This window comes from Microcaecilia unicolor, chromosome 1 (assembly GCF_901765095.1).
Source record: "Microcaecilia unicolor chromosome 1, aMicUni1.1, whole genome shotgun sequence".
Taxonomy (NCBI): Eukaryota; Metazoa; Chordata; class Amphibia; order Gymnophiona; family Siphonopidae; genus Microcaecilia; species Microcaecilia unicolor.
Genome location: NC_044031.1, coordinates 152,738,273 through 152,765,804, shown reverse-complemented (window position 1 = coordinate 152,765,804; position 27,532 = coordinate 152,738,273). Strand labels below are relative to the sequence as shown.

The window sequence follows — 27,532 nt, the reverse complement described above, 5'->3', positions numbered from 1 at the left end:
ATTGTATAGAACAGTGTAGAAAAATGAGCACAAAATACAGCCTTTATTAGGGCTGTTTCCAGCAACTACAATAAATTCTGAAGCTGTTTTAGTGATATTCAGTTTTGATTTAATGATATTTATATCTACATATGGGAAGCTTTCAAATAAATTAAAAAGTTGTCAAAATAAATAAAATATATAGATATATTTTGTCCTCAACCTTTTAAGGCACTGCCTATCCAACGGGAATAGCTTTTGACTTTTTACAGATGGACCACGCATAGGCAGGCCATTATTTCTAATGATCTTTTAGTATTGCATTCAATAGCATTTGCTATTGTTTTGGGTGTACTTGTGACTCCGCCTACTGGCTTCAACCCATATAATTGGCTAGATAGCCTAGTACCGTCTGCTGTTCTCAATCTAACCTCCATGGATGCAGCAGATGATAGGTTTGTTTGCTGTTCTTGGGTGTACGAAGATGGCGGCTGGAGGGAGGTGCAAGCTTCAGCGTTTTGACGTCATGTCCCATCTCCTGTAATATTATCTAATCGCCTTTGGTAAAGCTAACTCTGGCCGTGCTAGTGCTCGGTCTTGGGCTGCCTGTTTGTGCACGCGTGACTGGGTATCAATGGCGCGAGCTAGCAAGGGGGAGTTGCACAACGAAGAATACGAGCTTTTGGAGGTGATCGGCACAGGTGAGGAGATACAGTGGGGAGGGTACCGGCGACTGCGGGTTACCGTTCCCAGCGGGGCAGCCAGGCCTGGCATTCTGCTGCGAATTAAGACTGGCTGGCTGGCTTGCTTGTTTGTTTAGTTTTTTTCAGAGTAATAAAATGATGAGGGAGGGTGCTAGTTAACGAGTTTGGACTGTCTATAGAAAGGTCAGCAGACCCAGCACTGCAGGTGGCACCTCCTTTGGGCAGAAAATATACTGATGTAAAGATGGTGTTGCTTGAATACACAGCTGTAGTTTAGCCTAGCTTAATTTCTGGGTCAGCCGAATGTCGGAATTATGAGTGAAGAGTAACCTAGTGTCCAAAGCAGCAGGTCAAGTACCAGGAAAACGAATTTTCAGATCTTACTGACTCCGTTCCTTTTATCTTGCTGCACCATATGCCTGGAATAGACTTCCTGAGCCGGTAGGTCAAGCTCCATCTCTGGCCCTCTTAAAATCTAAGCTACAAGCCCACCTTTTTGATGCTGCTTTTAACTCCAAAACCTTATTCACTTGTTCAGAACCCATATTCTATCATCATAAGTACATAAGTAGTGCCATACTGGGAAAGACCAAAGGTCCATCTAGCCCAGCATCCTGTCACCGACAGTGGCCAATCCAGGTCAAGGGCACCTGGCACGCTCCCCAAACGTAAAAACATTCCAGACAAGTTATACCTAAAAATGCGGAATTTTTCCAAGTCCATTTAATAGCGGTCTATGGACTTGTCCTTTAGGAATCTATCTAACCCCTTTTTAAACTCCGTCAAGCTAACCGCCCGTACCACGTTCTCCGGCAACGAATTCCAGAGTCTAATTACACGTTGGGTGAAGAAAAATTTTCTCCGATTCGTTTTAAATTTACCACACTGTAGCTTCAACTCATGCCCTCTAGTCCTAGTATTTTGGATAGCGTGAACAGTCGCTTCACATCCACCCGATCCATTCCACTCATTATTTTATACACTTCTATCATATCTCCCCTCAGCCGTCTCTTCTCCAAGCTGAAAAGCCCTAGCCTTCTCAGCCTCTCTTCATAGGAAAGTCGTCCCATCCCCACTATCATTTTCGTCGCCCTTCGCTGTACCTTTTCCAATTCTACTATGTCTTTTTTGAGATACGGAGACCAGTACTGGACACAATACTCCAGGTGCGGTCGCACCATGGAGCGATACAACGGCATTATAACATCCGCACACCTGGACTCCATACCCTTCCTAATAACACCCAACATTCTATTCGCTTTCCTAGCCGCAGCAGCACACTGAGCAGAAGGTTTCAGCGTATCATCGACGACGACACCCAGATCCCTTTCTTGATCCGTAACTCCTAACGCGGAACCTTGCAAGACGTAGCTATAATTCGGGTTCCTCTTACCCACATGCATCACTTTGCACTTGTCAACATTGAACTTCATCTGCCACTTGCACGCCCATTCTCCCAGTCTCGCAAGGTCCTCCTGTAATCGTTCACATTCCTCCTGTGACTTGACGACCCTGAATAATTTTGTGTCATCGGCGAATTTAATTACCTCACTAGTTATTCCCATCTCTAGGTCATTTATAAATACATTAAAAAGCAACGGACCCAGCACAGACCCCTGCGGGACCCCACTAACTACCCTCCTCCACTGAGAATACTGGCCACGCAATCCTACTCTCTGCTTCCTATCTTTCAACCAGTTCTTAATCCATAATAGTACCCTACCTCCGATTCCATGACTCTGCAATTTCTTCAGGAGTCTTTCGTGCGGCACTTTGTCAAACGCCTTCTGAAAATCCAGATATACAATGTCAACCGGCTCCCCATTGTCCACATGTTTGCTTACCCCCTCAAAAAAATGCATTAGATTGGTGAGGCAAGACTTCCCTTCACTAAATCCGTGCTGACTTTGTCTCTGCAATTTTATTCTTAATAATAGCCTCCACCATCTTGCCCGGCACCGACGTCAGACTCGCCGGTCTATAATTTCCCGGATCTCCTCTGGAACCCTTCTTAAAAATCGGAGTAACATTGGCTACCCTCCAGTCTTCCGGTACTACACTCGATTTTAGGGACAGATTGCATATTTCTAACAGTAGCTCCGCAAGTTCATTTTTTAGTTCTATCTCTTTTCTTCATGTTCAAGTGTACAGCGCTGTGTACGTCTAGTAGTGCTATAGAAATGGTAAGTAGTAGTAGTTCTTGCGACCCTGGGCAATCTTTTCACCTTCCATTGCTTCAGGTAAAGAGATTCGGACTTAACTCACACCTTTCTGTAGCGCAAGTTGCGTAAGTGCAGTAATAGGACCTGAGTGGCTGGCATCCCTATGACAGCCGCAACTGAAGGAGGCATAGCCTGTGAATTGGAGCCCATTCCCCAGTTTTTGTCCTGAGCTCTTGCATATCCAACACTGGCCCTGTGCAGTAGCAAAATTTTCCTGCCCCTGGAAGGTTTGTACTTCAGGCAATGAAGGATTAAAAATCCCATGCAGTAAGTTTGTGTTACACTTGAATTAGGAAACTGTGCACAAAGCTATTAGCACAAGGCTCTAACCAGGGCTAACTCAACCTCTGGACCAGGTGAGGCACCTGCCAGGATGCGATGATAAAGGGTGTCAAAATCCCAGTCCAAGATATCGCCCTCTCTCTTCCCACCTTTGCAAGCTGGGAAGGAGAGATGTAAGATCAGTATTTAGGATTTTGGTGCCCTTTATTACTAGCGGGGGGGGGGGGGGGGGGGGGGGGATCGTCATTGCAAAAGTTTGCTCAGGCACCATAGTCCCTTGGGCCGGCCCAGGCTCTAACACACCACATTTTTGTTTCCCAATGCAGTAAACTATGCAGATAGGACATACATAAAACTTGTGCACAAACCCAGGACAGCATACCATATGCATGCACACATGGAATTGCGATAACAGCTGTTAATGCATGTTTGAGCAGAAAACATGGATTAGCACATGTCCGCACATATGCTTGAATGCTAAAAATTCATGCAGTTAATGTACAATCGCATTTCAGCACATGTACAGATGAAAATGTTTTTTTCTACTTGGATACGCAAGTCCTGAGGTGCCCAGATTTGGCTGTGGGAATTGGTGCTGTTCAGTAAAGAGAACTCGGCCTGGAGTAACCTTTATAGAACAGTGCTGAGTGCTGATTTTTTTTAGTACCATTTATTGAATCCGGCCCTTAGTGTGTGACTTAATGCATATTGTATCGAGTCAGTTCGGTACCTGTTAGCATGTATTAATTCGCACAACGTACTTAATGCACCTTAGTAAAGGGGTTAAAAAACTAAGCCTTCTGGTGCTAGGGAAATAACTTCTGTACTTGAATGTAACTCAGCTTGAGCTACCATTGTGAAAAGGCGTGAACTAAAATCCAGATAAAAATAACTGCCCAGGAATCTTGGCTGTTTCAGGTTGAAAGTAAGCAATTCCCATGGAACAAACACAAAGGGCTTAGGAGACATTGTTTTTTTACTTTATAACCAGACATAGTGCTCCACTAGAATTTTAGGTAAGCTTCATTTGTTTTTTGTATATAGCAGAAGCTGGTTTTGCTGAGTCTCTTTGGCTACATGTCTCCTGTTATGTTGCATGTTTTCTTTTCCTCCTATGATATTATTAGTCATGCTATCTTCTGGTCTTTACACACTTTCATGTTTCATTCTTTTACAGACATACAACAAAACAGGTACTTTTTTTGTTTGTCATAGGTGGGAAAATGTGGGATACAAATGCAACAAATAAAAAATACATGTTGCACTCAGTAGAAAGAGACCTGATAGCTTTCCCCTTGCTGCTGGGATACTGTTTGCCTCTTAGTAACTTTAAATAACTGTTCCTCTTAGATACTTAAAGATTAGGACTGTCTAAACTAATATAAATGCTTTGGGCTTTTGATGTTGAATGCTGTAAATCTGAATTTAGGCCCAGTGTCCATGGGTAAAATTTATTAGTGAAAATCGCCTCCAGTCTAAAGATAAAGAGACATACTGAAGACCACAGAATGTAGGGGAAAGAGAAATGGTATATGTGAGGGACAAAAAAAGGGCTGTGAAGATTGTAGCCTAAAACATTAGAGATGTTCCTTTTATATGTAAATCATATAAATATGCACTTCCATATCATCAAGCTGATCAATCCATAGACTGGTGGTGGTGGGTTGTGTCCATCTACCAGCAGGTGGAGATAGAGAGCAAACTTTTGCCTCCCTATATGTGGTCATGTGCTGCCGGAAACTCCTCAGTATGTTCTCTATCTCAGCAGGTGGTGGTCACACACAGCAGCAGCAGCTCTGGCTAGGCCTCCAAGCCTAATTTTTAGGTTTTGTTGAGTGCCTGGGGTTGAGGGCTCTTTTGAGCAAGTGCAAACCTGGTGGTGCCAGGTCCCTCCTTTTCTCCCCCCTCCCGCTGGCTCCGTTAAAAAAAAAAAAAAATTTTAAACGTCTTTAAAGGCGTTTATTTCGACGTTTATTTAAGCGTCTATTGCAGCTACTCACTGGGACACCAGGTCGTTACAACTCGGAGCGGACAGCAGGTAATTTTACCTTTTTATAGCGGGCGGGGGTTCCCCGATTCTTCTCCTCGTGGCACATGGCGTCGGAGGGCGAGGGCGCAAAGGGTCGCTCCCCGGGTTGCTTGAGCGCTTCTAGAGGGGATGCGGGGGTCTTAAAGCCTGATTCGCCCTTGTTGGGTGGCAGTTTCGTGACCGATGAATGTCCCGGTCCTTCCTCCGGCGTGGCGGTTTTTCCCGCCATAAACGCCCATCCCCCGCTCCTCGCCTCCGCCATTTTGGCCGGCCACGCGGCTCGGACGGCTTCTTCTTGGGCCGCCCTTGAGGTTGGAGACATTAATGCCATGAACGCCCTTAATTTGGGCGACGGCACAGAAGCGGCTAAAGTTAAGAGCCGTTCTTCCCGCGCGGCTCCTTCGCGGAGTTTCGCGCCGGACGCCATTTTGGATGCGCAGCAGGCCTCTCCCCCGCTGTTGCGAGCGCCGGTTGAGAGTGCGCCTAGGGCTGTTGCCCAGGCTGCGGAAGTGCACAGTCTGGGGGGTTTCTCCCCCGAGTTTGTTTTGCTGCTGCATCAGGCCTTCCTCATGCACAACGCTGCCCCCGCTCCCTCGTCTGGTAAAGAGGTTGAGGTTCCCAGAGGTAAACGCCCTCGGGTTGATTCCCAGGCCTTGGAGGAATTTGTCTCCTCCGATGTAGATGAGGGCAGCGTGTCTGAGGTCTCCCAACGGTCCTTTGCGGATTCCTTGGAGGAGACGGATCCCCGCTCGGATGGAGCGGATGACCCCTCTGCAGCGCGGCTTTTTCGCCCAGAGGATTTGTCCAACCTGTTGTTACAGGCCATGGACACTTTGAAGATTTCCTCTCCGGAGGACGTCTCTCCCTCAGCCCCTGTTGGCTCTGCCATTATGCTGGGGACGAAGCGCCCGCCTAGAACCTTCCACGTGCATGATGCCATGCACACCTTAATTTCGGCTCAATGGGATGTCCCAGAAGCGAGCCTTAAAGTGGCTAGGGCTATGTCCCGCCTCTATCCTTTGGCTGTGAGTGAACGTGAGGCCTATCTGTGGCCTACCGTGGATTCTTTAATCACTGCGGTGACTAAGAAAACGGCATTGCCGGTGGAAGGTGGCACGGCCCTAAAGGACGCCCAAGACAGGAGATTGGAGGCGGCCTTAAGGTCGTCCTTTGAGGCGGCTGCTTTAAGTTTGCAGGCCTCAGTTTGCGGCTCCTATGTGGCCAGGGCGTGCCTCACTATGGTGCAGCGGGCTTCCCCCTCGGATCATTCCTTGAGGGATGATTGGCCAGCCCTGGAATCGGGCTTAGCCTATTTGGCAGACTTGCTGTATGATGTCTTGAGAGCCTCAGCTAAAGGCATGGCTCAGACAGTCTCTGCGCGGCGGTGGCTTTGGCTGAAACATTGGTCTGCTGACCACGCCTCTAAATCCCGCCTGGCTAGGTTGCCTTTTAAAGGCAAGCTGCTCTTTGGGGTCGAGCTGGACAAAATCGTGACCGATCTCGGCACGTCTAAGGGCAAGAAGTTACCAGAGGTCAGGGCTCGGGCTAGTGCTCGTCCCGGTACCTCCAGAGGACGGTTTCAGGAAGCCCGTCGGTACCGCCCGGGCAGGTCGGGTTCTTCTGCCCCCGCTTCCTTTAAGAGGCATTTCTCCCCCAAGCAGCGTTCCTTTCGCAGAGACCGCCGTCCCGGAGGTGCTCCCTCCGGTCCTCCCCCAGGGTCTCGTACCCAATGACGGGGTCTTGGTCCACGCCCCAGTGCAGATTGGAGGACGGCTGTCCTCGTTTCTGGGCGAGTGGACCACAATAACTTCAGACGCTTGGGTGCTGGAAGTCATCAGAGACGGCTACAAGCTAGAGTTCTGCCGACCCTTAAGAGACGGGTTTGTACTCTCTCCCTGCAAGTCTCCGGTCAAAGCTGTGGCAGTGCAGCAGACTTTGGACAATCTGATCCGCCTGGGTGCGGTCGTTCCGGTGCCAGAAAGTCAGCTTGGCAAGGGGCGTTACTCCATTTACTTTGTGGTACCAAAGAAAGGAGGTTCTGTCCGGCCTATCCTCGACCTCAAAGGGGTCAATCGGGCCTTGAAAGTGCGGCACTTTCGCATGGAGACTCTCCGCTCTGTTATAGCGGCAGTGAAGGCAGGGGAGTACCTGGCTTCCTTGGACATCAAGGAAGCGTACCTGCATATTCCCATCTGGCCTCCTCATCAACGCTTTCTGCGTTTTGCAGTCCTGGGCCGACACTTCCAGTTCAGAGCCCTCCCGTTCGGGTTGGCTACTGCTCCGCGGACCTTTTCCAAAGTAATGGTGGTCATAGCGGCCTTCCTGCGAAAGGAAGGAGTACAAGTCCATCCTTATCTGGACGACTGGTTGATCCGAGCCCCCTCTTATGCAGAGTGCGGCAAAGCTGTGGACCGGGTAGTTGCTCTTTTGAGCTCCCTGGGATGGATCATCAACTGGGAGAAGAGCCAGCTGCGCCCGACTCAGTCCCTGGAGTATCTGGGAGTTCGATTCGACACCCATGTGGGCAGAGTGTTCCTGCCAGACAATCGGATTGTCAAGCTTCAGGCTCAGGTGGACCAGTTCCTGGTAGCCTCTCCTCTTCGGGCTTGGGACTATGTGCAGCTGTTGGGCTCTATGACGGCCACGATGGAAGTAGTGCCCTGGGCCAGGGCTCATATGAGACCACTACAACACTCTCTGCTGCAGCGCTGGACTCCGATGTCGGAGGATTATGCGGTGCGTCTTCCCTTGGATCCAGCAGTGCGCAAGGCGCTGAGCTGGTGGATGCAGACAGACAAGTTGTCTGCAGGAATGCCTCTGGTGACCCCAGAGTGGATTGTCGTCACGACGGACGCCTCATTGTCGGGCTGGGGAGCCCACTGCTTGGGAAGGACAGCGCAGGGGCTCTGGTCTCCTGCAGAGGCGAAGTGGTCTATCAACCTCCTGGAACTCAGAGCCATTCGGTTGGCGCTTTTGGAGTTCATCCCGGTACTGGTGCTGAAGCCTGTACGGGTACTGTCGGACAATGCCACGGCTGTGGCCTATGTCAACCGCCAGGGAGGTACCAAGAGCGCCCCTCTAGCCAAGGAGGCTATGAGTCTATGCCAGTGGGCGGAAGCGAACCTGGAACAGCTGTCAGCGGCCCACATTGCCGGAGTCATGAATGTCAAGGCGGACTTTCTCAGTCGCCATACCTTGGAGCCGGAGAGTGGCAGCTATCTGCTCAGGCGTTCTTGGACATCACGAAGCGCTGGGGCCAGCCGAGCCTAGATCTGATGGCGTCATTGGCCAATTGCCAAGTGCCGCGCTTCTTCAGCAGAGGACGGGACCCTCGATCCCTGGGAGTAGATGCTCTTCTCCAACAATGGCCGACACAAGAGCTTCTCTATGTGTTCCCACCCTGGCCCATGTTGGGCAGGGTCCTAGACCGGGTGGCAAGACATCCCGGCAGGATAATCCTGGTGGGTCCGGATTGGCCCAGACGTCCCTGGTATGCGGACTTGATCAGGCTCTCAATCGACGATCCTCTGCGGCTGCCAGTGGAGCAGGGCCTGTTACATCAGGGTCCCGTGGTGATGGAGGATCCCTCCCCCTTTGGTCTTACGGCCTGGCTATTGAGCGGCAGCGTCTGAGGAAGAAGGGCTTCTCAGACAAGGTCATCGCCACTATGCTGAGAGCGAGGAAACGCTCTACTTCTACTGCTTACGCCAGGGTTTGGCGTATCTTTGCAGCGTGGTGTGAAGCAGGCTCACTTTCTCCCTTCACTGCTCCAATTTCTTCAGTGTTGGCGTTCCTGCAAGAAGGTCTGGACAAAGGCCTGTCGCTCAGTTCCCTTAAGGTCCAGGTAGCGGCTCTGGCTTGCTTCAGGGGCCGCCTGAAGGGTGCTTCCCTGGCTTCCCAGCCAGATGTGGTGCGCTTTCTCAAGGGAGTTAATCACCTGCGCCCTCCTCTGCACTCAGTGGTGCCTGCGTGGAATCTCAACCTGGTGCTAAGAGCATTGCAGAAGCCGCCGTTTGAACCCTTGTCGAGGGCATCTCTGAAAGACCTGACGTTGAAAGCAGTCTTTTTGGTGGCTATCGCTTCAGCCAGAAGAGTTTCCGAGCTCCAGGCGCTCTCATGTCGAGAGCCTTTTCTGCAGTTCACTGAGGCAGGAGTGACTATTCGCACAGTGCCTTCCTTTCTGCCCAAGATTGTTTCTCGCTTCCATGTGAATCAGCAGCTCTGTCTCCCTTCCTTTCGTAGGGAGGACTACCCAGAGGAGTACTCTGCTCTTAAATATCTGGATGTGAGACGAGTCATCATCAGATACTTGGAAGTGACCAATGATTTCCGGAAATCGGATCATCTGTTTGTCCTGTTTGCAGGTCCTCGTAGGGGTCTGCAGGCTGCTAAGCCTACAGTGGCAAGATGGGTCAAGGAAGCCATTGCAGCGGCTTATGTGGCCGCAGGGAAGGTGCCGCCTATCCAGCTGAAGGCTCACTCCACAAGAGCTCAGGCGGCCTCGATGGCAGAGGCCGGTTCCGTCTCCTTGGAAGAGATATGCAAGGCGGCAACTTGGGCTTCGGCCCATACATTCTCCAAGCATTACCGCTTGACTGTGGCTGCTCGGGCGGAGGCCCGGTTTGGAGCTTCAGTGTTGCGGTCAGGGATTTCTATGTCCCGCCCTGGGTGAGTACTGCTTCGGTACATCCCACCAGTCTATGGATTGATCAGCTTGATGATATGGAAGGTAAAATTATGTATAATCATACCTGATAATTTTCTTTCCATTAATCATAGCTGATCAATCCATAGCCCCTCCCAGATATCTGTATTGTTTTATTCTGGTTGCATTTCAGGTTCAAGTTTACTCTTCAGTTACTTCAGAAAGACTTCGTGTTCAAGTTTTTTCACTTGGATTCTTCAAGAGTTAAGACGAGTTTGTGTTACAGTGAGCTGCTGCATTCCTCTCCCCTCCGTTTTACGGGGCTGGATTGAGACTTATAATTCTGCCGGCACTCCCTCCCGCTTCGTGCGGCTGTAGGGCAGTTTTGTACCCCTCCCGCTTCGGCGGTGTTCGGGTCAGTCAGCTCCTCCCGCGGTTGCGGTTGCAGGATAAGCCAGATCCCCCCGCATCGGCGGGTGTGGTGTCCCTCCCCCGCTCCGCGGGGATGAGCTGGACGGATTCCCCTCCCCCACTTGTGTGGGGATGAGCTGGGTTAATTCCCCTCCCCCGTTTCGGCGGTGGTGAGCTGGGCAGAGTGTCCCTTCGTGGGTGTAATTCTCTAAGTGCTGAGTCCTGCGGATGGAGCTTTGATATCGACATACTGAGGAGTTTCCGGCAGCACATGACCACATATAGGGAGGCAAAAGTTTGCTCTCTATCTCCACCTGCTGGTAGATGGACACAACCCACCACCACCAGTCTATGGATTGATCAGCTATGATTAATGGAAAGAAAATTATCAGGTATGATTATACATAATTTTACCATTGTCTGATGCAACACTGAAGGCAGTATTGTAGTGCCATGAGGTACCTAGTCTATTTACTGAATTCAGTTGGCCAGTCTCCTAAATGGAATAAACAGAAAACTTTCAGCTGCCAATAATGTGTTGTGGTTTTTTTGGGGTTTTTTTTTTTGTTTGTGTTCAGAAGGCTGCGTGTTCGAATCACGTCGGGGTCACCAATGTTCAGAATTAAGGGGTCCCGAGCCCCCCCAAGAAGGCTTAAATGACCTTAATCTGACTCCATCTCTGAATAGCCCTAGAACTGGGGCAATCAGGGGGTTGTGAAGTTCTAAGAGGAGTTGCCACTGAGAGAGACGTTAGACCTAAGAGACCCGCATTAGTCCGCCTCTCAGCACTGGCAAGAAACAGATACCAGCCTTATGACAAACTGGATTTAGGTTACAAGTTATATAATGCAGCGAGTGATAGCCTGATACAGCAGAAGCATTTATACTTACAGCCTTTCATCATTAAGTTAAGCCCACAAATCATCATTTGGAATAAGGATTTTATTTGCACATCAGACTTTAATCAGGTACATTCAGCAGACAGATTCTGGGTACATCCGGACAGAGCCCTGCCGTCTGACAGAAGCGTTGGGGAAAATTCCAAAGCTATGGCAATTTGTCCCCTCTTTTATACACAAACCTCTCCATAGAAGTCTATGGTGAGATACCTAGCTCTCAATTTCTGAGATGATACTTTCCCACACAGTCTTATCAGCATGTTTTGGGAAGCGTTGAGATAACAGTTCCACATCTGTCTGTGTCGCAATACTTTTCACACCATCTTGAGAACTCTGTATAACCTCTGTAGCCTTCTATACAAAACTAATAAACTCCATTTTGTTCATCTGATTTAAAGTGACAGTTGTACCAGTTTGTGTCAGGACTCATTGTTCAGACCTGCTTTTTGCAGATTCTCAAATATTAAATCACTTTCTTGTTGTTTGGCCTAGTCAGTACTTTTTCAGTTGTTTTAGCTATTTAAGGTATGTAAATTGACCCACCACTATTCCAGTGGATGGATCCCAAGCGGGGACACATATTAACTTACAGGAAAAGCAAGTCCTTGCGCAGCCAGTCATAGATTTTTAAACCTAGCTGGTATTTTTACAGCCTGAGTCCTAAAATCTGGCCTTCCACCCTTCCGGTGGATCCAGTGAGGGTCTCTTGCTGTAGTATAATTATACATTTGTTTAAATATATTGATAGTGCTATCTTATTTTTTTTTGTTTTTTTAATTACTGGATTACTGTAATGCACTATACAATGGTCTGACTACAAACGGCCTGCACCAGCTCCAGTTGATTCAGAATGCAGCAGAAAGACTCACAGAAGGTTGCAAGCGAAGTGACCACACCACATCATTTTTGCAAAAACTTCGTTGGCTACCAGTACAATACAGGACTAAATTTAAAACTCTATGTCTGATCTTCAAGGCCCTGAAAGGAAATGGCCCAGAGTACCTGAAGAATAGGATGATCCTCTACACACTGCCAAGGACACTGAGGTCCTCTCAAGGACTATCACTAACCACACCCTCTCCAAAAGACATGACACGATGTGATACCCGCAAGCGAGCCTTCTCCGGAGTAGCCCATACACTCTGGAGTGCATTTCCTGAAAGGCTTCGCTTAACACAAGACTAGACAGATCCTTCTGCTTTCCAGGCTGTTTTTTCCAGTCTTTCCAGTTTGCTGGAGACATTTGTAATCCAGCCTACTGTACGGTCTGAGTCTGATAGGCGGTGGTCATGGAGGATAGGCAGTCACGTGTGTGTGTGTGGGGGGGGGGGGGGGGGGCTTCCTGGGTTCTGCTCCTTGGCCCTAGGTGATGGCTTGGGTGGCTCTTCATGAGAACTTTAATTCTGCTTGCATGTCTTCTGTCTTTCTGGAACTGTTTCCTTCCATTTTATTCTCAGCCAGACATGGCCTTCAGTGTTTTTGTATAATTTGTGTTCTTTCAGTCTTATCTAAGAACATAGTCCCACTCTATTTAGGGAACTACTTTGTCACATCCCATTTATCTGGACTGGTCTGGCATGGTTGAAAAGGAAGGGATACATTTCTTTCCTTTAGTCCTGCCAGACCAGTCCAGAACCCTCCCTCCCATTCTCTTTATTTTTCAGATGGGTTTCCTTTCTAGGGCACCTTCGTGTTCAATGCTCCGTTACACGGACATCTTGTCTTTCTGGGAAATAGGGCATGTTAGTCAAAGAAGGGCCTCTTTTTGCTGTTAAGTGCCTGAGTTTCTCCTGCGTCACTGAAGCAGCTGTTGGGGGGGGGGGGGGGGTCATACCTTCTTTCTACAGTCTCGTTTGGCTAGAGGGCATGCCTCCTGACTCAGTGAAATATCTGTCTGTCAGTAGAGGATGTGCCTGTCTTTGTCAAGCTCATGCTGGCTGCTTGCACCCCTCCTGACTGTGAAATATCTGTACATCAGAGGATTTGACGACTGGCTACATCCATATGCTGGTGAAGGAGTTCACACTTGTTTCTTTGGTTGCCTGATATTTAGAGTTGAGCATCATGGTTTGCCTAGGTGTTATACTGGACATTCTATAGCTGCGCAAGGCCCTAATAGGGCAAATCATACAACTACTTTCTGTGCCTCTCTCCATCTGCTGATGGATGAGCACATCAACCTCATTTATCTGGACTGGTCTGGCAGGACTAAAGGAAGGAAAATTATCAGGTAAGATATAATTTCTCCATATGCCTATCTTAATTTGCAGAACTTTACAGCAATACAATGTCCATTAAACAAGCATGGCAGAAAAACTAAATTTTTCATTTTTTTCACTGTGTTTCCATTTTTAACTTTTAATATCCTACCTTTTGGGTGGGGAAGTATTGATTAATGTCTGGGTATAAGTGCAGAGAAATAGCTACATGTGCACAATCAATATATATAAATGGCGAGTGTCATACTCACTCGCAAATGCGCAGTAGAGACCCTCTCTGCCCCGCCCCCACGTCAATACGTGATGACGGGGGCGGAACAGAGAGGGTCTCTACTGCGCATTTGCGAGGGACACCGCCATCGCTAACGCTCCCCCCACCTTCCACCCGGTCGGGCCCTCGCTCCGCTATTGAAACAGCGAGGGTACGCAGCACACAGCTCTGCTGAGCTGCCATCGGCCTTCCTTCTTCTTCTCTGCCTGTGTCCCGCCCTCGACGATGTTACGTCACACGAGGGCGGGACACAGGCAGAGAAGAAGAAGGAAGGCCACGGCAGCTCAGCAGTAGAGCTGTGTGCTGCGTGCCCTCGCTGTTTCAATAGCGGAGCGAGGGCCCGACTGGGTGGAAGGTGGGTGGCGACGGCTCCGGGGGGGGGGGGGCGAACTCGGAGGGGGGGCGGCAGCGGTGAACTCGGCGGCAGGGTGGGGGGCCTTTCAACCCCCCCCCCCTCCTATACTAGCCCGTTTTTACGGGCTGAACGGCTAGTGTACTTATAGGCTGTGTAAGGTTTTGACAGTAGTGTAGCAGTGGCCCACCCACATTGGGCTCAGGCCCACCTAAGATCAGTTCTCTGTTGATGTGGTCCCTGCCAGCTGAATACTTCCTTCTGACAGAAGGAACATTTAGACCCTATACAGCCAGTGGCAGTGTGTGTCCCTGAGGCACTGCTGCTCCATTCCTTAGACAGTATGCAGTGGTGATTGTCGCCAATGAATTTGACTGTCAGAACTCCCTTTTTGATAACATGAGAGGTGTTGACAACGGATGCTAGCAAGTCGGGTTGGGGAGCTCACTACATGTTGCACCTGGCCGGGACAAGAGTTTCGGTGGTCAATAAATCCATTGGAGCTCAGGGCAGTGCAGAATGCCTTACGCAACTTTGCTCCCTTTCTGGCGAGGACCCGGTCCAAGCTTTTTCCGGCATTGCAATGGCAGTGATATATATCAGCAAGCAAGGTGGGACCTGCAGCCGTCCAGTGGCGGTGGAGGCGACCTCCCTCATGAGGTGAGCAGAGAAAAAAATCTTCTCTGAATGTTGGCAGCTCGCATTGCGGGTATTTGAATGTGGAGGTAGACTTTCTCAGCAGGCACTCCTTGAACTGATGGAGTTCTCTGCTTCTGGAGTTGATGGCGAAAAAAAGGAGTGCCAAAGTTCTTCAGCCATTGGAAAGAACCTGACTTGATGAGGATTGATTCCCTACTGTAGCCCTGGCTGAAGATGCTTCTGTACATCTTCCCTCCTTAGCCCATCGTAGGCCATATATTGAAAAGAATTACACTGTACTGGGTTTGGATAATTCTCATAGCCCTGGATTGGCCATGGAGGCTGTGGTACACAGACCTGGTTTGATTGCTGGACAGGGGTCCTCTCCATCTTCTGCAAGTATGCGGTCTACCGAAGCAAGATTCAGTGCTCATGGAAGATCTGTGCCCTTTTGATTTTATTGGGCCATTGAAAGGGCTTGGCTGAGATGAAAGGGTTATTGTGATTTGGTCCCATCTACCTTGCTTCAGGCTCGGAAATGCTTTACATACATGGCATAAGCAAGGGTGTGGAGGATGTTTGAGGGCTGGTGTTCTGAGCGTGGACTTTTTTCTGTGCTCAGATTGCGCACCCATCTTAGCGTTTCTCCAGACAGGTTTTCAGAAAAGATTGGCGTTGCGTTCTCGGAAAGTTCAGGTTTGGCTTTGTCAGGGGCCGACTACAGAAGACATCTCTTGCAACTCGCACAGATTTTGTTCAGTTTTTACAGGGAGTGGGATGTGTGCAGCCTCCCTTTCATAGTCTTTGTCCAGAGAAGAACCTTAATTTAATCCGGGCTGTTCAGAAGCCTCCTCTTGAGCCACTCTGTGGTATTCTGTAGGAAAGCCAAAAAGCAGGAATATATACATGTATGGGCACATTCAAGCCAAAAAACATCCCTCATTTTGAAAACGTAAAGAATGGCTAGGTACATAAATACTATTAAATTGGTCAAACTTCTATGGTCTGTGCCCTGAGAATGACAAGGACAAATCAAACTCGGGAATACATATAAAATATCACATACCATGTAAAATGAGTTTATCTTTTTGTGTAAACTGGATGGACCATTCAGATCTTTATCTACCGTAATTTAATATGTTACGTTACCAGCTCAGTCTGGGCTTTATGTTCAACTTCTGTATGTGGCATTTTTGTTTAAAATAAACATGCTTTTTTTTTTTAAACCAGTATATGTCAGAGCTGACTGAAAAGCAATTTGTAAAATGTAATTTTTATACAGTGTTTTATTCATCAGGTCAACTCTAATGCCATACAAGAAAGAATAAGTGGAGTGGAGGAGTGGCCTAGTGGTTAGGGTGGTGGACTCTGGTCCTGGGGAACTGAGGACCTGAGTTCGATTCCCACTTCAGGCACAGGCAGCTCCTTGTGACTCTGGGCAAGTCACTTAACCCTCCATTGCCCCAGGTACAAATAAGTACCTGTATATAATATGTAAGCCGCATTGAGCCTGCCATGAGTGGGAAAGCGCGGGGTACAAATGTAACAAAAAAAAAAAAAAGTGTATATATGTGTGTGTATATAGATATATACATACATACACATATGTATCTATCTCATTCATCTCAAAGATACATAACTCTTCTTCCTAGCACAGATGATTTACATAATAAATTTCATTAGGACCATTCAAATAGAATTTTGGCATTTGTTTTATGAATACTAATTTTGTCTTTAAAATCTTTCTAGGAAATGTTCAAAAAGCAGGACTCCTCTTGGGCAGCAAGAATGTCCGTGTCAATTGCTTGGATGAGGTACAAACATGTTTTAGTTTAAATTTAATTTCTAATGGTATTAAAGAAAAGTGTCAGTTTGAACACTCCTTTATAATGTAGTTTTTTGCTGTTTTTTAAATAAGCTTGCTCCTTCTCTTCTGGTACATATTTCCTTAGCAGATTGACTGTATATTTTACTTTTTTGAACTGATATCATATATGCTTATCTGGATCATCTTGCATCTAGAAAGAAGTTACGTGCTGACCACTGCACTTCCCTGAAAAGCCAAAACACAGTAACTGTTGAGAATGTAAATATGAAGTCTAAAAAACGGATTTATTTGAATTAATCCCTATGATGTAATTCTTGACCAAAACAATATACTACTGTGCTCTGGCTTAACATTTCTTCTATTTATCACGAGATACTGTGCTTTGGACTTTTGCTACAGGCTTGAAAATGCATCCAAATGTTAAATGGCTTCAGTATTACGAAATACACAGTAACTACAGGACATTTGGTGAGGTATCTTTAGATCTGAGAAAAATTTGTGTTGATGTGTTCTGGCTTTTCAGGGCAGTGCAGTTTAGACGGGAGCCCAAAGTGTTTCAGAAGCATTTGATACTGTAGCAGAGTGGTTCCTAATCTTCTTTTTTTTTTTTTTTTTCCCCTCTGGAAACTCCCAGCTAGCCAGGTTTTCAGGGTATTCACAGTGAGTGTGCATGAAGAAGATTTGCATGCACTTCTCCATCACATGCAAATGTATCTCATGCATATTCGTTGTGAATATCCAGAAAACCTACTGCTTGAGAGAGGAAGTGACGTCAGTGCTAGAAGATGGTCGCCTGAACGCTTAGCTCCGTTGGAGCAGTGAATATATACCCAGTCCGTAGAGCTTCTGCTCACCTGAATCTAGCTGAGCTTACAAGATATTGAGCAGTGTCAGCCCAACGACGTTTGGAGAAGTATAAATTTACATCGACTACGAGTAAATCAGTGGCTGGATCAGCTGGGGCGCCAGCAAAAGTCCCGTGCCAAAATGGCGGAGGTGGACTCTGGATCTGAGATTGAGGATCCCACTGAGTCAATAGAAAATGAAGGTGAACTTACCAAACAAGATGTAGTCAGATGGTTCAGGGCGCTTAAAGCTGAGATGACTGAGGTGAGGAAAACAATCCAGACGGCGGTGGCCGATATTCGGAAGGAAGTTGGTGAGATAGGGAACTGCGTGGGGCAGGCTGAGGGGAAACTTGAGAGCTTGGAGGGGGAGATAGAGACACTACAGAGCTTAATACGGAACGTAAAGAGCGTGAGATGTTACAAGAGATGGTTGAAGATCTGGAAAATTGTACCAGAAGGTGTAATTTAAGATTCAAAGGGGTCCCAGAGACTGACACAAATAAAAAGCTGTGAGCAAATTATCAAAGAGATTTGTAATAACCTACTGGGCCCTGAAGACGGTGAGCAAGGCGACTCTCACGTAATCCATATTAAGATCGATCGTGCCCACAGAAGCTTGGGGCCAAGACGAGATACACTCCCAAGAGAAATTGTGGTCTGTTTTCTTAGAAACAGTAACATAGTAGATGACGGCAGAAAAAGACCTGCACGGTCCATCCAGTCTGCCCAACAAGATAAACTCATATGTGCTAGTTTTTTGTGTATACCTTACCTTGATTTGTACCTGTCTTTTTCAGGGCACAGACCGTATAAGTCCGCCCAATACTATCCCCGCCTCCCAACCACCAGCCCCACCTCCCACCACCGGCTCTGGCACAGACCGTATAAGTCTACCCAGCACTATCCCCGCCTCCCAACCACCAGCCCTGGCACAGACCGTATAAGTCTACCCAGCACTATCCCCGCCTCCCAACCACCAGCCCTGGCACAGACCGTATAAGTCTGCCCAGCACTAGCCCCGCCTCCCAACCGTCTCTGCCACCCATTCAAGGCTAAGCTCCTGAGGATCCTGAGGAAACATGACGGCAGATAAAGGCCACATGACCCATCCAGTCTGCCCATTCTTTGTAACCCCTAATTCTTCCTGTTCCTATTATGGTATTAAAGATCTGGAAGAAGGCAAGAAAATCAATCTACTTCACCTCCACAAAAGAGAAAGCAGACATGGCAGAAGAGATGTTCTGGCCGCAGTTCTGTGAAAAGCTTCGGAAATTCTGGAGAAGAACTAACTTGAGATTTCTGGACTGGTGAATTGGATAATACAGTGACAGCATGTAGAGAGGGAAGTTCCCCTACTACTCACCCCCATATGCTTTTTACTGTTGTATGTATGGATGTAATTGAATGGGTGGTTATGTTTGAGACAAATGGGTAGATGAGTGGGGAAAATGGGGGCGGGATAGGAAGGGGGAAGAGAGGGGATACCATGGTGAGACTGGGAAGTTATGGAACTAGGGCCTGCTCTGGCACTGGGGCGCTTCCTCAGGGTGAACACTGGTCATGAGTGTGGTTGACCAGTCAGTGAGGGGGGGGGAAGGGGAATGGGGTGGGCTAGAAAAAATAAGGGTTGGCTCATGTAATGTAAATGGGTTGAGTTCTCCAAGGAAATGAAGCTTGATACATAGAGAGTTAAAACGTTTTCAATGGGATGTGATCCTGCTTCAGGGGACCCATATACGAAGACAAGACACACAGTTGCGTTGATAAGGCATATAGTGAATATGTTGTTCATTCTGATTCCAGGGGGGGAAAGTTTGGGTGGTTGCTAATATATGTTCATAGGGGGGGTTCCCTTTGTTAAAGAGGCAGTATTCCTGGATGGACAGGGACTGTGTTTGACAGTGAGAGGCCTCCTTTATGGTCAAGAGGTTACAATAATAAATTTGTATGCACCCAATACAGGACAACGGGATTTTGGGGGGGAGGGGCATAAGTGAAGATTTGCTACAGTTTCGGAAGGGAATAGTGATCCTGGGAGGTGACTTCAATTTGGCCCCTACAAACTTGGACCACTCTAAAGGAGTTAGTGGCCTTAATATACTCAATTGTAAGCAGTTGAAGTCTCTGGCTTCAAGTTTAGACCTGATAGATGTCTGGCGTCTACAGCATCCTGCCCAGAGATCTTACTCATTCTACTCTTATGCTTAATCCACTCAATAGACATGTTATGGTGTAGCCGTCAATTATGGGGGTACATATTAGATTCTTTGGTAGAGAGCATCACGGTTTCTGATCATGCTCCGGTCGGTGTAATTTTGGGTGGCTTGAGGAATGAGAAACGCCAGTCATTTTGGAGGTTAAATGAGGGCCTTCTGGGGGACAAGAAGGTATGTCAAGAGCTCCGGGAGCTATTAGTGATTATTTGGTTACTGAAGCTATATTGTGGGATGCCTTAAAGGTGGTGCTTCAGGGCCATTTAAATGGGGAGCTAGGAAGGAAAAGGAAAGCAAAGAACTTGATCTTAGAGTACAACTAGCCCACCTGGAATGTCTCCATCGGGAGGGGGGAGCAAACGAGGTGTTGGCGCGATTGAGAAGTTGTCGCCAGGAACTCCATAAACTACAGGTTGAAAAAATAGAATATATGAGGAAGTTAACCCAACAGAAAATGTTTGGCCAGCATACTACCTGATTTCCAAATTCAATCTCCTTCGAAAGCGACAGCAGTTAAACACCATCACTAAAATTAAGGGGCCTGGGGATATTTTGTACTACCAGGATAAGGATATTCACACACAGTTTACCCAATTTTATCAAACATTGTACAATGCAGAGGAACAGGTAGACCCTGCTAGGATCCATAAATACCTCCAAAGACTTAGTTTACCAACACTGATTAGTGAGGAGAGTGCACAACTAGAGGCACCTTTTCAATTAGATGAAATCCTTCGAGCAATTAAGAGCCTTAAGTGGGGAAAGGCTCCAGGCCTAGATGGTTTTTCAGCAAAATTTTACAAAATATTTGTTGGGGAAGTGGGCCCTCTATTGCAAAGGGTTGGTAATACCTGTTTCAATGGCCAGCAACTTCCATTGAGCATTCATGAAGCGGGAATATCTGTGCTCCTGAAATCGGGGCAAGACCCAGCCCTATGTGGCTCCTATTGCCCAGTCTTGTTACTGAATTTAGATATAAAAATTTTGTCTGATATTGGCAGATAGGTTAGGGTGGGTGCTCCCACGTTTGATACATACGGATCAATCAGGGTTCGTGGTAGGAAGGCAAGTAGCGGATAATATCAGACGCACTTTACACATTATGTGGGAGGCCCAGAGGGGTGGGAACCCGGTGAGTGCGGATGCTGAGAAATCTTTCGACGGGTAGAGTGGCCATATCTCTGGCAAGTGTTACAACATATGGGGTTGTGCCGGTTACTTTTGGGTTGGCTGGATCGTCTGTAACAGGATCCGGAGGCAAGACTCAAGATTAATGGAACTTACTCCTCTACTATCAAGATAGGAGGGGTAATCGGCAGGGATGTCCATTGTCGCCCCTCCTTTTTGCTCTTTATATTGAGCCTCTGGCTCAGAGGGTGAGGCTACTGGGAGATATTCAGGGAGTTCAAGTTGGACAGAGTGAGCATAAGCTGGCTCTTTTTGCAGGCGATATTTTATTTTACATGAGATCGCCGGGGTCTTACTTTACCAGTTTTGATGCGAGAATTAAATAACTTGCGTAGATTATCTGGGTTCAAGATCAATTATGTTTCTTATTTTCTGTACCAACCCTGACTTACTATGTTTTTTTTTTTTTTAATCATAAAAGTTGTTAGCCACATAGAGTCCGCCTTGGTGGGAATTTGTGGGATACAAATGTTCTAAAAATAAATAAATAAATTATATCACATCAGAATTCATGGAAATAACATATATGCAAGGGGAACTGGATCCTGGGACCAGGGATTTTCCCTTCCGGCATGCTCGAGAGCACTTTAAGTATCTTGGGATTTATCTCACTTGTGATATTTCCCAACTATATAATAACTACGTTCCCCTGTTCAAGCACCTCCGTAGAGACCTGGCAGATTGGCATGGTAGATGGGTGTCATGGTGGGGCCGCACTGCGGCAATAGGAATCAATATTTTACCAAGATTACTATTTTTATTTCAAACATTCCCAATCCCTATTCCCAGGTCTGAGCTGGAGCGTTTACAGCGTGATATATCGGGGTTTATATGGGGGTGGAAAAAACCAAGACTATATAGAACAGCGATGTGGAGATTGGTTGAAGTGGGAGGACGGGGAGAAGTCCAAAATGGAGGGCTTTGAAGGGGGGCCCGTTTCAGCGAAAGCCAGGAGCTCTTTAGACCAGGAACAAGTTCTCTGCGCAGTACGTATGTTACAGATGAGCTCCCACTCTGCTGTGACAAGCCCTCCCTTTTTTATTAGGCTCCGAGCCCATGCCCAGAACTAAGGAAAGTTACTTTATGCTTCTAAGGAAAATTACAGAACGCTTCTCTGTTTAGGACTGTGGGAACGTGGTCACATGATTTCCAACTCCAGGTGGCCAGGCTGGACCTCGAAACAAGAACCATCTTCCCTTCACATACCAAATTAGTTAGATTGTGTCTTATCTTCTGCATTCCAACTTATTTTCACAATCAAAGTTAAACAACCATTTTTAAACAGAATTACTTCTAATCAACAATACAGACCCCGAGTGCACTGGTCTGTCCAGACAGGATTGAAAAACAATCTTTAAATTTCACTTGCATTACAGAAGGTGTCATAAGATTAGGCAAAAATGACAAAAAACAATTCGGGACAGTATCTCTTATTCCAAGTGAAGTCAGACGAGAAAGGAGAAGAGTGAACGGTAAGGTCAAATGCAGCTGATAGGTCAGGGGTGATAAACTAAGACAACTAATCCTTTATCAAGAAGAAATGGATCTCTTTCAGAACACTGGTAAGGATCGTCTCTGTGCTGAAATGGGTATGGAACTCAGATTGTTGGGGGTGGAGTGCTAGTCTGCAAAGGAAGAAAGTTGATTGAAAGCTACTTTTTTCAAGGGTTTTAGGAGGAAGTGGCGATAGTGTTCAGGGTTAGAGGGATTGAGGGTTGATTTTTTTTTTTTTCAAGATAGTCCGAACTGCATATTTTCATTGGGATGGAACTTGGCCAGTGAATAGACTGAGATTGAGCAAGGAGAGGGCAGTGGGAAGAACACCAAGGTGAGATTCTTTCAGCCAGGTTGAGGGAAGCAGGTAAAGAGACCAGGTGGAGGATTTTATCTGGGAGATTTAAGGTAGTAAAAGAAGATAATGTCTGGAGCTGAAGCTGAAAGTTAGACCAGAAAGAGGAGGCCATCAGCGACTTAAAGGGAAGTGCAGGAGACTGTGAGGTTGAGATAGGTAAGAGATGTGCAGGAACAGAAGTTTGAAGGGCAGAGGTTTTAAACCTGAAGAGTTTGCCAAGAATTCCAGCGGAAGGAAGAGCTGAAGTTCGGGAAGGGCAGGGGTGGGTTGTGAGGGACTGATGGATAAAGTAAAGTTTACATGCTGGGGAATAAACATGACTGGACTTGCTGGCGTTTGCATTTCAGTAAGAAACATCTTCAAAAAGAAAAGGTTTTAAATTATACGTGTATTGCTGTTGAAAATGGAAAATAAATGCATACTCTTCTAACCCACCTAAATCATGCTTTCTTCTACATTGTGCATGGTATGACTTTTCCTCACTATTTAACTTGTATTGTGTTGACATTCTAAGTTACATACTGTGGCATAAGGTGTACTGTTTGAATATTTTTACTGCTATAATAATTTGCTAGTGTCCAGCTTGTTGTTGCTGTATACCACCCTGGGTGAATGTCTTCAGAAAGGTGGTAAATACATTCTAATGAATAATAGTATGTTGTCTGAAGGTAGGGGGCAAGTTTAATTTTTAAAATTATTTATTTATTTTTTTGTCACTACTGTGCTAGAAAAGAACAGGACAAAGCTTCTTTAAGATTTCTGTGATATACAATCTGCATCCGATATTGCACTATTCTCTTCTGCTATTGTTAGAGCATGCTGGTTTTGGCTGAATCTGGCAACAGTGTTATGCTTGAGTAATGACCATATCTCCTTCCCTTTCCCACTGGGGTTGTGAATTTTGCCTCTGCAGTGTTCCCATACAACTGAGGGTGTAGAAGACCCAACTCATGCATTGAACTGGGCATCTTCTGCTTGGCACAACACTGATACTGGGTTGGCCCTTAAGAGTTGCTGGTTCAACATGTGACATGGGTCATCATAACTAGGTGCCTGCACTTTATTAAAATTTGTTACCTGTATATTGAGTATGCTTAAAACATTATTTTAGATGGTAGTGCAACACTTACTACAGTACGTCCTATATAGTTTTCCCAAAAGGCAAATTAGCCCAAGGGAAAAGATTCTTAGGTAAGTGCCTTTCTTCACCTTTCCAACCCCACTGAAAAAGGCCCAAAAGACAATACGGTATGTTCTGAACTATCTCACCCGGTCTAATAGAAACTCTTGATTTTCTGAAGTCTAGTATGGGCTATTAATGGAAGCATTACTCTCCTCCCCACAACGACCATCATTTCTCTCTTCTGGCTCTGCTCCCTGCAATGACCACCATTTTTCTCCGCTGGCTCTCCTCCATCCTGCTTTTGTTAGGACTGGTCCTTTTGAGGTGTTTGATTTAGGTGGCTCTATAACAGTACAGTCTCTCTCCGGTTGTTTGAATTTTAGTGTGGGTTGGTAGAAGGGGAGGGGATAAGGGGGGTATTGGGATTATTAGATTCTGAGCTAATTTGTACCTCTCTTGCTTTTTCTTTCATTTGTGTTTCAGACCACCTTCTACTTACGGGTTTTATTTTTTTTGTAGTTATGCCTTGTTGTTAATAATAAATAAAATAAAAATTACAAATTGTTAAACTGTAAATCATCCAGGGGAACTACTTTCACATTGATAAATCTTGGGTTGAGGGTTCTTGGTTTTTCTTATTTCTGAAATTGTTACCAGTTTGGTTGGGGGGGTGGCAGGGATGTATTGGAATGTATTATGTTGTAGGTGTTCTGAGGGGTTATAACAGTCCATGCCTTTCAATATTCGAGTCTGGATGAATGGGGCGTTCTTTGGTGGTGGTGGGGGGAATGGATTAAGGGTGCAAATATTGAACTGTATTTATTGTATTTTATTTAATCCTATATAATAAAACGCACCTCCAACATTCTGAAGCTGACTGCATGGCTGAGGCATTCCTGCTCTCTGTATCCATCTCCTGAATTGACATCACGTACTTCTGGGTTCGTCACAAGCAGAAGTGACCAACCACACGAGGTTTCTCGGCTTCAGAATGTTGGAGGTGCATTCTATTAAATAGGATTGGTCAGTTCCTTGAAGCACAGCCAGAGCTCAGTGTCCTGCACAGTAATGCTCAGACACCAGAGAGAGAGAGGGGGAGGGCGGACACCAGAGAGAGGGAGGGAGGGGGGGGGCTGACACCAGAGGGGGGGGTATCTCTGTCACACACACACACACATTCTCTCTCACAGTCAATGTCTTTCTCACTCTCTCACACACTCTGTCTCACACTGTATCACATTCACTCTCTGTGTCACACAGTCACTCACACACTCTCTTCGTCTCATACACTCAGTCTCACAGAGAGTCTGTGTCTCTCACACTCTCTCTCTCGCACACACTGTATCTGTGTGAAACACACACTCTCTCTCACACACTGTGTCTCACATACACACTTGCACACACTCTCATTCTCACACACACTCGCACCCAGACTCACTCTCTCTCACACACTCGCACATTCACTCTCTCTCTCACACACAGTCACTCTCACATACACTCACATTCCGAGGAAAACCTTGCTAGCGCCTGTTTCATTTGTGTCAGAAAACTGGCCTTTTTTTACTAGTTTGTTTAATAAAAGAAACGAGCTGTTGGATTTATATTAAACTTTTGCAATGGGATGGTGAGTAATGCAGGTGTGCGGGTGGGGCCTTTCAATGTAAAGCGTCTCAACTCTCCAAGGAAAAGAGATCTATTATTCAAAGAATTAACTAAGCTTAAACTTGATATTGTTCTCATTCAAAGATTTATTTCAATAGAAAAGGAGAAAAACTCGTACAACATAAATTATATCCTCAGGTATTAAGCTGCTCCACTAGAGATGGTAAGAGAAGATGTAGGGTTTCCATACTGATTTCCCAGCATATATCCTTTCTCTATTAGATAAGAAACGAGAGGAGGGCAGGCTTCTAATGTTGGTATGCGACCTTTATGGGGCACACATTACTATTCTCAATGTTTATGGACCCAGTGATCATCAGATTTATTTTTGGAGTTGTGTTCATACACTAGTTGATGAGGATGAGGAAGCCCAAGGCTATCCTTTAATTGGAGAGGGGGAGGGACTTCAATTTTGTGCATAATCCAGGGTAACCTTTAATACTAGTAAAAAAGGCCCGTTTCTGAGAAATGAAACGGGCGCTAGCAAGGTTTTCCTTGGAGTGTGTATGTTTGAGAGAGTGTGTGTGAGATTGACTGTGTGAGAGAGAAGGAATGTGCGAGTGTGTGTGTGTGTGACTGCGAGAGTGTGACTGGGTGCGAGTGTGTCTGATAGTGTATGTATGAGAATCAGAGTGTGTGCCAGGGGCCCGGCCCATCACTCCCTCCCAGTTCCAGGGTCTCCCTCCCCCCTCCCTGTGCACTCCAGCTGACCTTGTTAATCACCCAGGGCAAGACTCTGGGAGGAGTTAATTGCTTTACTCCAGCTGACCTTGTTAATCACCCAGGGCAACCACTCCAGGTGCCTGAGAAAACAACTGTGGCAGGAGTTAATTGCTTTACTTGCAACTCTCTTTTCCTTTGTGTACTTGCTAAACCCGGTATCTATGCCACCTCACGTTTCCGGTTGGAGGCTTCAATTAGATCGTTGGAGGTGCCTTTTATATATAGAGATAAGAGGGGAGGTTCCTTGCCTATACAAAACTTCTTAAAGATACTAAAATAACAGAACTATGGCATACTAAATATCCAAGAGAAAACAGTTTAATTTCATTTTTTTTCTGCTATACACAACAGCTACACCCACTTAGATATCATACTGGGTGATTCTTACTGGTTGGACCAATTGGTGGACATTAATGTCAAATCTTCCACATGGTCCGAGCACGCTCCTGTGTGGTGTTCCTTTGACCTGCTTGCTAAACCTAAGGGCAGGACCTGTTGGAGACTTAATTAAAGTCTCCTACAGGATAGACGTATAAGGGAGGACATTACAGCAGGAGATTGATAGATATTTGGAATTTAATGAAATTTAATGTTAGTAGGGAAGTATCAGATCCTGTGCTGAGGGAAACATTTGTAAAGTGGGAGCCCAGGTGAAAAAAGAAAAGACAGAAAAAGAGAATCCTTTTTTTTTTTTTCCTTTAAATCCCAGATTGTGGTGGTAGAGGAAAATGTACAAAAGACTGGCCTGCAAAAAGGTAGGAAATTACTGGGTAAATTAAAGGGAGAATTGCACACTCTGAGGCTAGTCGACAGAGAATATCAGCAGAGGCAAATTCAACAAATGTTTTTAAAAAAGGAGATAAATCAGGAAGGCTCTTGGCGAGATGTGTGTATATATGTATGTACGTAAGCCCAGATACCTAAAATTAGAGATGTGAACAGGTAAACTTTTGTATAAGCAGGATCTAATTCAGAGTAGATTTTTAGATTTCTATAAACGACTCCATTCAAGAGACAAGACTATAATGGAAGAGAACATACACTCCTATTATACAAGGAGTGTGTCTTCCTTGCTTTACTGAGGTGGCCCGACAGTCCTTTGATGCTGATATAACTGTTAAGGAGGTGGAGTTAATAATCATTGAGTCTCCTGTGGGGAAATTCCCAGGCCTAGACAGATTTACCAATCCTATATAATAATTCTCACCACCAACGTTCTAATGTGGGACTGCCTGTGTCCGTTGCTCCTGGAGTTTCTGAGTTAGGCTCCGTAGCCAGGATGACGTCACTAACAGCTGATTCCCAGGCAGGGAGAGGAGTAGAGAAACACGCGTGTTTCCCTACTCCTCCCCCTGCCTGGGAATCAGCTGTCAGTGCGCCGCTCCCTGTCAGCCGGGGGGGGGGGGGGGGGGGGGGAGAGGAGGGTCACTGGAAATGGGTAGC

The 27,532-nt window shown here is 46.4% G+C and overlaps 1 protein-coding gene across 1 annotated transcript in view; it reads left to right on the top strand.

Annotated features, from left to right (window-relative positions):
- Window positions 1–506: 506 nt before the first annotated feature.
- The window catches only part of LOC115470480 (ankyrin repeat and MYND domain-containing protein 2-like), a 42,288-nt gene continuing 15,262 nt past the window's right edge, over window positions 507–27,532 (top strand). The window contains exons 1-2 of the mRNA XM_030203728.1: window positions 507–680; window positions 16,402–16,466. Coding sequence (XP_030059588.1) covers window positions 614–680; window positions 16,402–16,466 — 132 coding nt within the window. The 5' untranslated portion in view covers window positions 507–613. The remainder of the gene's footprint in view (window positions 681–16,401; window positions 16,467–27,532) is intronic.